Here is a 14,404-nt window from a genome sequence, read left to right on the forward strand (position 1 = left end):
TATCAGATATATAGCTGGCGAAGATTTGTTCCCATTCTGTAGGTTGCCTCTTTGCTTTTTTCACTGTGTCCTTTGCGGTGCAAAATCTTTGTAATTTCATTAGGTCCCAGTGGTTAATCTGTGGTTTTATTGCCTGAGCAATTGGGGTTGTATTCAGAAAGTCTTTGCCAAGACCAATATGTTGAAGGGTTTCCCCTACTTTTTCCTCTAGCACTTTCAAAGTTTCCGGTCTGATGTTAAGGTCTTTAATCCATTTGCACTTAATTCTTGTGCATGGCGAGAGAGAAGAATCTATTTTCATCCTTCTGCAGATATTTATCCAGTTTTCAAAACACCATTTGCTGAAGAGGCTGTCTCTTCTCCAATGAGTATTTTTGGCATTTTTATCGAATATCAGGTGGCTATAGCTACTTGGGCTTACATCTGGGTCCTCTATTCTGTTCCACTGATCTACATGTCTGTTTTTGTGCCAGTACCATGCTGTTTTTGTTACTATGGCTCTGTAGTATAGGTTAAAATCAGGTATGGTGATACCACCAGCCTCTTTTTTGTTGCTCAGTATTATTTTAGATATTCGAGGTTTTTTGTGATTCCAAATGAATTTTTGGATTGTTTTTTCTATTTCCATGAAGAAAGCCTTTGGAATTTTGATAGGGATTGCATTAAATGTGTAGATTGCTTTGGGTAAGATTGCCATTTTCACGATATTGATTCTTCCAATCCAGGAACAAGGGATGTTTCTCCACTTTCTAGTGTCTTCTGCAATTTCTCGCTTGAGTGTTTTAAAGTTCTCATTGTATAGATTCTTTACTTCTTTGGTTAGGTTTATTCCAAGGTATTTTATTTTTTTTGATGCAATTGTGAATGGGAGTGATTCTCTGATTTCATCCTCTGTGTGTTTGTTGTTAGCATATATGAAGGCTACTGATTTCTATGTATTTATTTTGTATCCTGCTACATTGCTGTAGGTTTTGATCAGCTCTAACAGCTTGCTAGTAGAGTCTTTAGGGTCCTTTATGTATAGAATCATGTCATCTGCAAATAATGATAACTTGATTTCTTCCTTTCCAATTTGTATCCCAGCTGGAGCTGGGTTCAGGCGGTGGAGGAGGGGAGGGAGCCGCGGCTGCTCTGGTTGTCTCGCTGCTCCACGTGTGCTTCTACCTCGCGGTCTGCTCCTCCGCTGCTCGCTGCCGCTCTCCCCTCACGTTTCCCGAGTTGCGGAGAGCGCGGTGTGAGGGGAAAATCCTGCACCTGGCTTTTCCTGGGTCTCCAGCCGAGTCTGGCGGTTTTCTGCTGCGCCGCGGCTGCGGCGGTTGGCCGAGCTGCCGGAGCCGCTTTTCCTGCCTGTGAGGGCTCTGGATGCTCTATAACTTCTACTTCTCCACTGTCACTTCAATTTCCTATACACCTCAGTTTTTAGTGAAAGTGTGTATTTTGCTGAGTTTTTTGGGTCTTTTTCCCCCCTAGTCTGCTTTGGCGTGGTACCTACGCCGCCATCTTAACCGGAAGTCCTAAAGAAATTATTTATTTATTTATTTGAGACAGAGAGAGAATGGGTGTGCTAGGGTCTCTAGCTGCTGAAAAGTCCAGACACACGTGCCACCATGTACATCTGGTTTATGTGGGACCTAGAGACTTTAACCTGGGTCCTTAGGACTCGAAGGCAAGCACCCTAATCACTAACCCATCTCTCCAGCCCTAATTAAAGACTTTTAACCTAAGAGTTTCTAGTTAATGAAAACTTTTTTTCTTAAATATGTAGGTTTCTAGTAACTTTGATACAGTATTTATGTATCAGTGGAAATTAAAGTAATTACAGATCAAGTTGATATGTAATGTTGAATATTCCATTGTTTTAAAATTGTTTTCCTAATTTTAAAGCTCTTATTAAATTAGATAATTTGCTATTTCTAAAAGTCTGAGTTTCATTTATTTGTTTTTATTGGGGGAGTATGTTGAAACAGGGTCTTAGTCTTGTACAGGCTGCTCTTGAACTCATGGAGATCCTCCTACTTCAATCTCCTGTGCTGGGATTATAAGCATGAACCACCATGCCTAGCTTCTTTTATTTGTGGAAAACAATTTCTCCTAAAGTTCTGTACCCTAATAATAGTGTGTTATTTTTTATTTGCATGTATGTATGTGTGCATGCCAGCATTTCTTGCCATTGCAAGTGGATGCTCATGTAGCTTTACGTGAGTGGCTGTCAAATTGAATCTGGGCTAATAGGCTTTGTAAGCAAATGCCTTTAACTTCTGAGCCATCTCTCCAGCCCCCCGTTTGCTCACTTACTGAATATTATCATGTTCCTCTTTGTGCAACTTGGAGTTGAAAGGAAATAATCCTATAACAGAGTTATATGCAAAGTTTTCTATTTTGGCTTCCAGCTACTGGTGCTACTACAACTATCTATGCAGTTGAAGCAGATGGTGACCCAAATGCAGGATTTGAAAAAAACAAGGAACTAGGAGAGATTCAATATTTAATTAAATGGAAAGGATGGTCACATATCCACAACACCTGGGAAACAGAAGAAACCCTCAAACAGCAGAATGTTAGAGGAATGAAAAAATTGGATAATTATAAGAAAAAAGATCAAGAGACAAAAAGATGGTAAAATGCTATATGCTTTTTTCTTTGATTTTTATCCTGTAGTACAACTAATTTTTTTTACTAATTTTTTTTACTAATTTTTTTAAATAAGATGTATGTAACTAAGAATTAAATGACAGACTAAAATATTTCTAGTATATATTATTACTTAGGGTGAAACACTTAGGAGTAGTCATACCTAGACTTGTCCTTGATAAGAATCACAGAATGTGTCATCCTTACAAATTACATGTTTGTAAAGCTAAAAATTAATGGTTCTGGTAGATCAGAATTGACATACTTGGCTTAGTATTCCAAGTACTGACAAAAATATGAGTGATTTGTTTCTATGACCATTTTTCATTGTTCAGACTTGGTTTACATAATTAAATCGCAAAATGGGAACTCCTGTGCAACACGTAATGTTTGGTAGGATAAGGTACTTAGAGAAGAACTTGAAGTCGTTCTTGGTTTAAAATGTTTCAGGTTGAAAAATGCTTCACCGGAAGACGTGGAATATTATAATTGCCAGCAAGAACTCACAGATGATCTGCATAAACAGTATCAGATAGTGGAGCGTATAATTGGTTAGTAATAAATGGTTCTGATAATATCTGTTAGGAGATTTTTTTGAGATGGGTCCATGCTGGACTTGATCTCGTTATCCTTCTGTGTTGGCCTTCCAAATCACTGAGATTTCAGGTGTGCACCTCCAAGCTTGCCTTCATACTTTTATCTTTATGTTCTTGAAATTATGTAAGTAAACACTCCAAGTTGACTGCTTACACATAAAATACGGTAGCTTGGTCTTACTGAAATATAGAATTATGAAGTATATAACTAATTTTCACTTGTTTAGCCTTTACTATTTAGTCTCTGATGATATTAAATATAAACATTAAAATAAATAACTAATTCATCTCACAGCTCATTCCAATCAGAAGTCAGCAGCTGGCTATCCTGATTATTATTGCAAGTGGCAGGGGCTTCCTTATTCAGAGTGCAGCTGGGAAGATGGAGCTCTCATTTCCAAAAAGTTTCAAGCATGTATTGATGAGTATTTTAGCAGGAACCAGTCAAAAACTACTCCTTTTAAGGATTGCAAAGTGAGTATTGACATGTTTCACTACTGAGAATGTATTTATTCATCATAAGTATTTCAAGCTTAGGTAGACAGTTGAATCTTGGTCCAGACTGAAAGAGAACACTTTTTTTTTAAAAAATATTTTATTTATTTATTTATTTATTTATTTGAGAGCAACAGACACAGAGAGAAAGACAGATAGAGGAAGAGAGAGAGAATGGGCGCGCCAGGGCTTCCAGCCTCTGCAAACGAACTCCAGACGCGTGCGCCCCCTTGTGCATCTGGCTAACGTGGGACCTGGGGAACCGAGCCTCGAACCGGGGTCCTTAGGCTTCACAGGCAAGCGCTTAACTGCTAAGCCATCTCTCCAGCCCCAAAAGAGAACACTTTTGTTACTAGTTCTTTTATAGAAAATGTCATGTATATATTAACATCTGAGATGTTAGTCTTTTGTCCTTGGTTAGTGGTGCTGTGTCAGAAAAATGAGATTGGTGGTAGTAGTCGAGAGACCAAGTAGAGAAACTTTGGAAACTGGATGTGCATGCTTGGTTAACAGGTGGTAGCTGTGATTCTCAAGGTAGGAAAGCAGAAGAGGGTTATACTCATAAGTAAATGTCCTAAGACTGCCTCCCCTAAAACTTAGGAAATCTTTATAGTTTACATAAAGATAATGGTCATGGTTTTAAGATCATTACAAAATTGGATCACATTTGTAGTGGTATTTGAACGTTAGTTAAATGGAAAACTAGACCAGTCTTATGTTTTATTTAGCTTAGGGCTGGAGCAGTGGTTATAAATGAAATTACTATAATCCTTGCTTGACTCATGTATCTTGACAGAACTGTATTTTCTCTTTTTTTTTTTTGTCAAAAGATGGCAAACATTTCATCATATATTCTCGCCAGAGTCACAGAAAAATTATGTTTAACTGTAACCTCAAATATAATCATATACATATATATTCACATAATTGTTGTTTGGAAAGTATAGCACAGGCTAACCTCAAACTTACTGTTTTCTTGTCTCAGCCTCCTTAGTGTGGAGGTTACAGGTATGCACCACCAGAAGCTTCTCAGATACTTTTTGAGCTAGAGAATCTGTGGAATTAATAATCTAAAAATGAAGTTTTAATGTTCATAGACACTGAAATTTCTATCTTTTAGTATGGCAGTTTCTTTTGTTCGGTAAATCTACATGCTAATACTGATTTCTACCAAAGGTATTGAAACAAAGACCAAGATTTGTAGCACTGAAGAAGCAACCTTGCTATATTGGAGGACTGGAAGGTTTAGAATTAAGAGATTATCAACTGAATGGTTTAAATTGGCTTGCTCACTCTTGGTGCAAGTAAGTATGCTTTGAATTGTCTGCTTAATTTGAGAGAATAAGATTTTTTCCATCCATGGAACACCAAATTCTTTAAGAATTGAACCACTTTTCAATCTTCCTCTAGTAAACCACCTATTGGTGATCCCTTATAAGCTGAAACACTAGCAAACCAGCTTTGCCTGAAGCTTCCTGTATTGGGAAGAGAGCACTAAGTACTGCATTGCTTTACTTCATTTCTTCAGATCACATTCACAGTGAATCTCTTCAATAACTGTCAGATTTGACTCAGACACCGAGCCAAATGAAAATAATGCTCCTCAGTGGAAACAGTTGGAGAGATTTTAAGATGTTTTCACATCTTCTACCTCATGGGATCTTCACAGCTCTAGCTTCTGGTGTTACTTGGTTGTTGATAATGAGATTCAGACTCTGGGAGACCATTATTCCAGTCTCTTCGACTGGCTGTACATCATCAATAGACTAAAGACAGTTCAGGGAGTTAAGAGATTTTGTATTTTTCCCTGTACTATACCTTGCCTCCACCTTTTGTCATCTCAAGAATTTTTTTTTTTGAGACAGTCTCATGTAGTGCAGGCTGATCTTGAGCTCATTCTGTAGTTAGCAGTGACCATGAATTACTGACCCTGTTGTTTCCACCTTCCAAGTGATAGGGTCATGGAGACATGGGCAGCCACTTTCTTTTGCCTCCACCACCATGTTTCTACAGTGCAGGGAGTGAGGGAGAGAACATGTGAAGGTCACACTGACTCCCAAGGAGGAGAGTAAGATTTGCACAAGTATGGAGTGTAGGAAAGATGTTTGTTAGCACAGAAAATAAGAACTTTAGGCATTATTTTGTGCCGGTCTTTGTATTGTTTTCTTTGTATAAGGAGTACCTATGTACTGGGAAGAAGACCCAGTGGTGCTCGAGTTCAGCTTGTCTGACTTATTTCATAAGTGTTAATTCTTCAACTGGAAACATCTGTGTATTGCCACCTGCATTGGCCCTACAATATTTTTTTTTCTCTTAGTTTTGTCTAGCAACAGTTTAGTTTCTAGCTTTTTTCTCTCCTATGGCCCCTGTTCTTGAAAATATCTGAAACTCTTAAGATGCAGTGTAGCTGTGAGCTTTTATCTCTGTTCTGCCTAGATACTTTTTAATTAACATCTAGAATTTACTGCTAGTAGATGAATTGTATTATTGGCTACATTAATAGTATGAAGGATAATGTTAATAAGTCTTTTAAGATTTATGTATTAATTTTATGTACTAAATGGGATAGCATATAAAATACCTGTTAATTTTCTGCAACTCTATATAAATATATATGGTATGACATGGTATGACAATGTTTCTTTGTGAATTTGAATCTTTTCTGCATACATGGATTTTTTTTTTTTTTAATTTGTAGAGGAAATAGTTGTATACTTGCTGATGAAATGGGCCTTGGAAAAACAATACAGACGATCTCATTTTTGAACTATTTGTTTCATGAACATCAGTTATACGGACCTTTTCTGTTAGTTGTACCACTTTCTACTCTCACTTCCTGGCAAAGGGAGATTCAGACTTGGGCTTCTCAAATGAATGCTGTGGTTTATTTGGGTGACATTAACAGCAGAAATATGGTAAGTTGATTTTTTGCAAATTTAGAAGTCTACACATACATATATCTTAGAGGATGAGTGTTGCATCTTTTTTGTTTTGTCACTGTAGTCATAATTCCAACATAGAACTTGACCAAAATAATAAGTGCATAACATGTTTAATCAGCTATCTTAAAAATTAAGTTTGTGTGTGTGTATATATGTATGCACACACAAGTATACATACACACATATGTATGCATGTGTTTTTTATGTAAAATAGATATGAAACATGTCAAATACATGTAGAAGTAGTCATCAGAATATAATAAGCATCCAAATTTTCATCTTATGTTCTACTATTTTCCTTCTTTTTACAATTTATTATGCACTTTTGGTATCAGTATGGATTAAAGCAGTTCTTCATTATCCTAAGAAAATATCAGTAATGATCATCAGTCAGAGTTGTCTCAAAGATCCACCATTTTACTCAATACCAATTTTGTTTAACCTGTGCAGTTATGTGAAGCAAGGCTTAGATACTACGTCATCTGTGTTATGAAGTGCCTTAAGGTTAACATTTATCCAGGGGAGAACTTTTCTGAAAGATGTATAGTAAAATTATCTCACTTATTTCACTTTTTTTTTGTTGTTGTTTTTTTTTTTTTTTTTTCTTCCAAGGTAGGGTCTCACTCTAGCTCAAGCTGACATGGAATTCACTATGAAGTCTCAGGGTGGCCTCAAACTCATGGCTGTCCTCCTACCTCTGCCTCCCGAGTGCTGGGATTAAAGGTGTGCACCACCATGCCCAGCTTATTTTACTTCTCGTTTTGGGGGTGGTGGTGGAGGTAGGGTCTCACTTTAGCCCAGGCTGCCCTGGAATTTACTCTGTCTCAGGGTGACCTTGAACTCATGGTAATCCTTATACCTTGACCTCCTGAGTATTAAGGCATGTGCCACCATGCCCCAGCTCACTTTACTTACTTATTCATTTATTATTGACAACTTCCATAATTATAGATTTTAATTTATTTTTTTATTTGAGACAAAGTGGGGGGGAGAATGAGTATCCCAGGACCTCTAGCCACTGCAAATGAATTCCAGACACATGAGCCATATGTGCATCTGGATCACGTGGGACCTGGAGAGTTGAACCTGGGTCCTTAGGTTTCTTGGGCAAACACCTTAACCACTAAATCATCTATCTCTGCAGCCCTTGCTTCTTTTCTGCCCTCCCTCCCTCCCTCCCTCCCTCCCTCCCTCCCTCCCTCCCTCCCTCCCTCCCTTCTTTCCTCCCTTCCTTCCTTCCTTCCCTCCTTTCTTCCTTTTTTTGTGGTAGGGTTTTGCTCTAGTCCAGGCTAACCTGGAATTTACTATGCAGTTTTTCAGGGTGGCTTTGAACTCATGGTGAGGTGATCATCTACCTCTGCCTCCCTATGCTGGTGTTAAAGTCACGTACTACCATGGTTTTCCGAGGTAGAGTTTCACTGTAGCCCATGCTGATCTGGAACTCACTGGGTAGTCTGAGGCTATCCTTGAGCTCCCAGTGATCCTCCTACCTCTGCCACCTGAGAGTTTTCAGATTAAAGGTAAGTGTGACCATTCCTGGCTTAATAAAAGGTTTGGATATATGTCACTTATATTCTATAAGATTAACAGTTTGTTGGCCTCTATAAGGAATAATCTTTATTACATTTACATACATATATATTATATATACATGATTTTTTTTGTGTTCTTTAAATGGCTTTTAATTCATTTTAGATATTCAGGCAGAAGTCATCATTGTTTTAGTGTTTCTCTAAATTGTTCTTAAAATTTCTTGCTAGATAAGAACTCATGAGTGGATGCATCCCCAGACTAAACGGTTAAAATTTAATATACTTTTAACAACGTACGAAATTTTATTAAAGGATAAGGTATGTATTACTTGTGGTATTGTTGTTTTCTCCTCTGTTAATATCAATTTTCATTTACCTTGTATTGTGAGTGGCATGAAAGGACACTTAAATTGTGGAATGGGCCAGCAAACTAGACTGTGGTCTTCTTTTTTCATTATTTTTTTTAAGTTATGTACACAGTATATGCAGTCATGTTGGTATCATTGTTAGCCTCCTCCCTGTCCCCCTTTCTGCCACTATTTTTTATGTTTTCATTTTAAAGAGGTTCTAAAAAGGTTACATTTAAAGGGTTGTATAAGTGATACATTGCAGAGCATGTATCGGCCTGAAAATTCTAAAATATTTGTCATCTTTGTGCTTACAGAAGAAAAAAAACCTGCTACTTTTACCTAAATGAGAGTAACTTGTTAGTGCCTGTTGTAGTATAAGGATTTGAAAGGGGGGGAAGGTACTTAACAACACTAGTGAAACACTATTATACATTTTACCTGCTCTGTTCATTCCCATCTACTTTATGCCATATTTATTATTTATATTTGCTTAAAAAGCAGAATCCAGGGTTAAATAAACTTGTTTTGTGTCACACAACTATTATAGTATCAGAATTAGGTCTGTTAGTTTTAAGCCAAGAAACCTAAATTTATATATTAGAAATCTGGAGTTCATAAAATTTCATGAAATTTTTTGATTTTTGAGGTAGTGTCACACTCTTGTAACTCACTGTGTAGCCCCATATTGGCCTTGAACCTTCAGTGATGCTCCTACAATAATAGCCTCCTGAGGTTGGGATCACATGTGCCTCCTCACTTGGCTGAAATATGTTTTACTTAAAAAATAAGTGATAATGCTCTGAGTTCAGATCCAATAGGAAGGCTAAATTTGAATTTCATTTTTGTCTAAAGATATTACCTTTGCCTTTTTTTTTTGTTCATTTTAAGGCATTCCTTGGTGGTTTGAATTGGGCCTTTATAGGTGTGGATGAAGCACATCGATTAAAGAATGATGATTCCCTTCTGTATAAAACTTTGATTGATTTTAAGTCTAATCACCGTCTCCTTATCACTGGAACTCCTCTGCAGAACTCGCTGAAAGAGCTCTGGTCATTGCTACATTTCATTATGCCAGAAAAGTAAGACAGATTTGGGTTATACAATTTAATTGTGGTTTTATATGCTTTGGTTCAGTGGGAAACAAAGTAGTATAGACAGTAAAGTAAGGTCAGTAAATGTAATGCTGTAAAATATGGGAACATATGGATCTACCCCATTTTTCTTTTTAATAATCTTTCAGTTAGCCAGTTTTGAATTTTTAAAATTTTGTACATGGAGTTACTGTGTATAATAAATTGTCATACTTGACTTTTCACATATTCAAAAAGATACTTTGTTTGAAAAACAAAAATGGTTCTTTGCATTAATTAGTAGTAATTAATTAGTAGTAATCACAATACACATTGTGCTGGTAATCCAGTTCTATATAAATGAAGAAAACTGACTAGAAAAGGTTAACTAATTTGTCACAGGTTACATACATATTTTTTCCAGATCCTTGATCTTTAAATTTATAAATGTGTATTTTGAGATATATTTTAGTGATAGTTACTTAATGTATTTGAAGATATTGTAGTATAAGGGTCATCATAATAAACTAATGTCTCACTTTTTTGGTTGCTGGTTGTGGCATTCTGGGGATTGATATCACATGTGCAAGGCAAGCACTGAACTACATCCTCAGTCCTTACATTACCTTTTGCATTTTTTCTTTAGGTACATTTTCACTATTTGGTCCAGGTAGGCCTTAGATATTGTGTACTCCATAGTTCAGACTGGATGCTACCTGTTCATATATAAATAAAATGAGAGGGAATTTTTTTTTGAGGTGATTAAAAATTTTACCTCTTAAATATAACTTGATTTGTTTTGGGTTATTCAGCATGCTAATTTTTCCCAAAGGTTTTCCTCCTGGGAAGATTTTGAGGAAGAACATGGCAAAGGGAGAGAGTATGGTTATGCAAGCCTCCACAAGGAACTGGAGCCATTTCTGTTACGACGAGTTAAGAAAGATGTGGAAAAGTCTCTCCCTGCCAAGGTTGAACAGATTTTAAGGATGGAAATGAGTGCTTTACAGAAACAATATTACAAGTAAGCTATAAATAGAACACATGTTCTGGACACTTAACATTGCAATGAAATGTCTTGTCCTGGTTGTGGTGACTCATCTCCCCACAAATAGAGTTTCAGAGCAGTAACAACCTTTGAATTTTAGAATTGAGTATTGTTTTTTTTTTTTTTTTTTTTTTTTTGGTCATCCTGTTACATAATGGGGCAGGGATATTTGATTGGCAGGTAAAGACCATTCATTGTCTTAACACATCGTGTTTGTTTGTTTGTTTTATTTTTTTCAGGTAGGGTCTCACTCTAGCCCAGGCAGACCTGGAATTAACTGTAGTCTCAGGGTGGCCTTGCACTCACAGCAATCCTCCTACCTCTGCTTCCCAAGTGCTGGGATTAAAGGCGTGTGCCACCACGCCTGGCAACACGTCATATTTTTGTCCCAAGGTTTTTTACTGGTATCATATAGGGTTAAATGGTTGAATTCTCATGACCCCAACTCATGTGTTTGTGCTAATTGGTACACTTTTAAAAAAAATTTATTATTATGATATCATTTATTTATTTATTTGAGAGTGACACACAGAGAGAAAGACAGATAGAGGGGGAGAGACAGAATGGGTGCGCCAGGGCTTCCAGCCTCTGCAAATGAACTCCAGACGCGTGCGCCCCCTTGTGCATCTGGCTAACGTAGGACCTGGGGAACCGAGTCTCGAACCGGGGTCCTTAGGCTTCACAGGCAAGCGCTTAACTGCTAAGCCATCTCTCCAGCCCCTAATTGGTACATTTTTAAAAGAACACAAGTCATTTTTTTTTGTGAATTTTATGATTATTGATATAGTAAAGCCTTTCAAAGAATCAAAAAGGAAAATAATGTCCTAATATTTATTCTAATATTTAATTATAGAAAGTAAAATACTTTGCTAAATAATTTGTAGTCTCAGAAGCACTTAAATTTTATGGTGAAAATCTGTAACTGACACATACTTTTTAAAAAATTTTTATTAACATTTTCCATAATTATAAAAAAATATCCCATGGTAATTCCCTCCCTCCCCCCTGAAACATACTTGATGGTAGTGTATCCCTGCAGTCCCAGCACTTTCGGAGGAGGATCAGGAATTTGAGGTCTACCAGTGATAAATATATCTAGTGAATTTCAGGTTAACCTAGGCTACAGGGAAAAATATTTCCCCAATAGAACAAATCAAAGTAGTTATAATCACAGTTATTTCTTTTCCTTTTTTGAGGTGAGCCCAACAGACTGACCTTGTTTTTTATAAAATGTGTGAGAGAGAATTGGCACGCCAGGGCCTCCAGCCACTGTAGTTGAACTCCATACACATGGGCATGAGTGACCTTGTGTGCTTGTGTTACTTTGTATGTCTGGCTTATGTGGGACCTGGAGAGTCAGACATGGGCCCTTAGGCTTCTCAGGCAAGTGCCTTAACTGCTAAGGAATCTCTCCAGCCCTTATTTTCTTTTAACATATATGTATATATAAAACAACTGCCATGTACCTATACCCAGTTTAATTTTCAGCTTCTGAACACTGGTTTAATCTCTAGATAACCACATTTCTCCCATTTGAGGCATGTCAGAGATTTTTTTCACTTATAATTTTCCATTTATTAATAATTCAAAAACTAGCATCCTACTATAAAATTTTGACATTTCTCTTTTTTTAAGAGAGAGAACATGAAAATATGGATGTACCCAGGCCTCTAGCTGCTGCAAATGAACTCTTTTTTTTTTTTTTTTTTTTTTTTTTTTTGGTATTTTGAGGTAGGGTCTCACTCTGGTCCAGGCTGACCTGGAATTAACTCTGTCATCTCAGGGTGGCCTTGTTATCATTCTTTTTATCATTATTAAGCCAGGTGTTCTGTATTCCCATTTTGTTAATCTTACTTAAATCAAGGTTGAAATATAGTTAGTCATTGTGAACCTTAAGTGTCTTAATTTGTAGGTTTTTAACTTATTTGCTAAGGAAAACAATATTGTTTCTACAGTGCATGCTTTGCATATTGTGTTCTTTGGAATAGGTTAATTTCTTCCATTTCTTACAGTTCAGTAGATAGATCCTGGTGCTTATTCATACTCAGGTTTTCATTTATACAGAAATAATACTTTGCAATGTGAAAAAAATATTCAAATTTTCAGACAGGTTACTTTTTAAAAAAAATTTGTGTGAAGATTTGGGAAATTTCGAATTTATGGAAAATATAGATAAGAAGTTATAATCCTCTGTCCTGTCAGTGGTAGTAGTATATCAGACTTTGGAGTATTTAATCTTTTTCCTTTTTTTTTTTGAGGTAGGGTCTCACTCTAGCCCAGGCTGAGCTGGAATTCACTATGGAGTCTCAGGGTGGCTTTGAACTCATGGTGATCCTCCTACCTCTGTCTCCCAAGGGCTGGGACTAAAGGTGTGCACCACCACGCCCAGCTTATTTAATCTTTCTAGGATTTTGTTGAGCTAACTGTGACAACAAAATATTGTCATAAATTGTGTGCATGTGTGTGTTATTGTTGCTGCACCTCCTTGAGGCAATTTTACCACAAGGCCCACAAAGCCTTGAACTTAGGATCTTCCTGTCCACCCTCCTAAGAGCTGATATTTCAGGAAAGTGCAACAGTTTTCAGCAGAGAAAAATGAATGAATGAATGAATGAATGAATGAATGAATGGGTACATTGAAATCTCTTGCCGCTGGAAAGAAACTCCAAATGCATGTGCTACTTTGTGCATTTGCCTTTGTATGTTTACTGGGTAATTGAACCTAGGCCATTGTAACAAGTGTCTTAAACACTTAGCCATCTCTTTAGCCTCCAGTTCAGAATTAAGTCTTTTCGAGAACTAGGATTTTAAGAAAGGAAAAAATAAAAGGTAGTTGAAGATACAAAGTAGGTATTGGTGAGAAGAATTGTATATAGCTAAAAGTAATAAAAATCATTTTCTAAGTTGCATACTTTATTACCTAATTGTAATTTAGAGAAGGCAGGGTGAGTGTGGCTAAAACCAGTAGTCTTATGAGGGTTTCATTTAGGTTTGTCGATCTTTGTAACATGTACAACCAACATTCTTTTCATATAGTCCAGGAACCCAGCCTATTGGAGAGTGCTACCCCTGTTATGGTTGGAATTCCCACCTCAATTATCCATTTTAGAAAATACCCCAGACAGGACCAGAGATTTGTTTCAATGATGATTCCAAATCCTGGCCACCAGAGATGAGCCATCACAAGTATTAGTGCAGTTACTGCGTTACAGGCTTTTCTATGCTTAGTTAATTGATCAGATAAGTTCTGTGTTCTTATAAACTTTCTCACCAAGTTCAAGCCATTTTCTACCCAACTGTGGGTTATACATGGTGAAATTTTGTATACTTATTAGTTTTCTTGTTTAAGCTTTCAGAAATTGTCTTTATTTTGCTAAATATTGTTTTGTGATTTTGGTTTTTCAAAGGTGGATTTTAACTAGGAATTACAAAGCCCTCAGTAAAGGTTCCAAGGGCAGTACCTCAGGCTTTTTGAACATTATGATGGAGCTAAAGAAATGCTGTAACCATTGCTACCTCATTAAACCACCAGATAATAATGAATTCTATAACAAACAGGAGGCCTTACAAGTAAGCAGCTTTAATTATTACTTTGTGCTGAAACAGAATTGTAGGAATGTTTATTTCAGTTTTAAGTGAAAGTGACGAGTGCTAGAAGCTCTTTGGGTGCTTTTTGTCATTTTAAGTAATTATCTTAGTTACTTTTTACTATTTATTTAAAAACCTCAAAATTTTAATTTAAT

The 14,404-nt window shown here is 36.7% G+C and overlaps 1 protein-coding gene across 1 annotated transcript in view; it reads left to right on the forward strand.

Annotated features, from left to right (window-relative positions):
* Nucleotides 1-14,404, forward strand: part of Chd1 (chromodomain helicase DNA binding protein 1) — a 93,733-nt gene that overhangs the window by 42,506 nt on the left and 36,823 nt on the right. The window contains exons 8-16 of the mRNA XM_045132359.1: nucleotides 2,391-2,616; nucleotides 3,082-3,182; nucleotides 3,523-3,701; nucleotides 4,899-5,026; nucleotides 6,421-6,637; nucleotides 8,425-8,514; nucleotides 9,435-9,625; nucleotides 10,449-10,637; nucleotides 14,069-14,231. Coding sequence (XP_044988294.1) covers nucleotides 2,391-2,616; nucleotides 3,082-3,182; nucleotides 3,523-3,701; nucleotides 4,899-5,026; nucleotides 6,421-6,637; nucleotides 8,425-8,514; nucleotides 9,435-9,625; nucleotides 10,449-10,637; nucleotides 14,069-14,231 — 1,484 coding nt within the window. The remainder of the gene's footprint in view (nucleotides 1-2,390; nucleotides 2,617-3,081; nucleotides 3,183-3,522; nucleotides 3,702-4,898; nucleotides 5,027-6,420; nucleotides 6,638-8,424; nucleotides 8,515-9,434; nucleotides 9,626-10,448; nucleotides 10,638-14,068; nucleotides 14,232-14,404) is intronic.

The sequence above is a fragment of the Jaculus jaculus genome, chromosome 13 (assembly GCF_020740685.1).
Source record: "Jaculus jaculus isolate mJacJac1 chromosome 13, mJacJac1.mat.Y.cur, whole genome shotgun sequence".
Classification (NCBI taxonomy): domain Eukaryota; kingdom Metazoa; phylum Chordata; class Mammalia; order Rodentia; family Dipodidae; genus Jaculus; species Jaculus jaculus.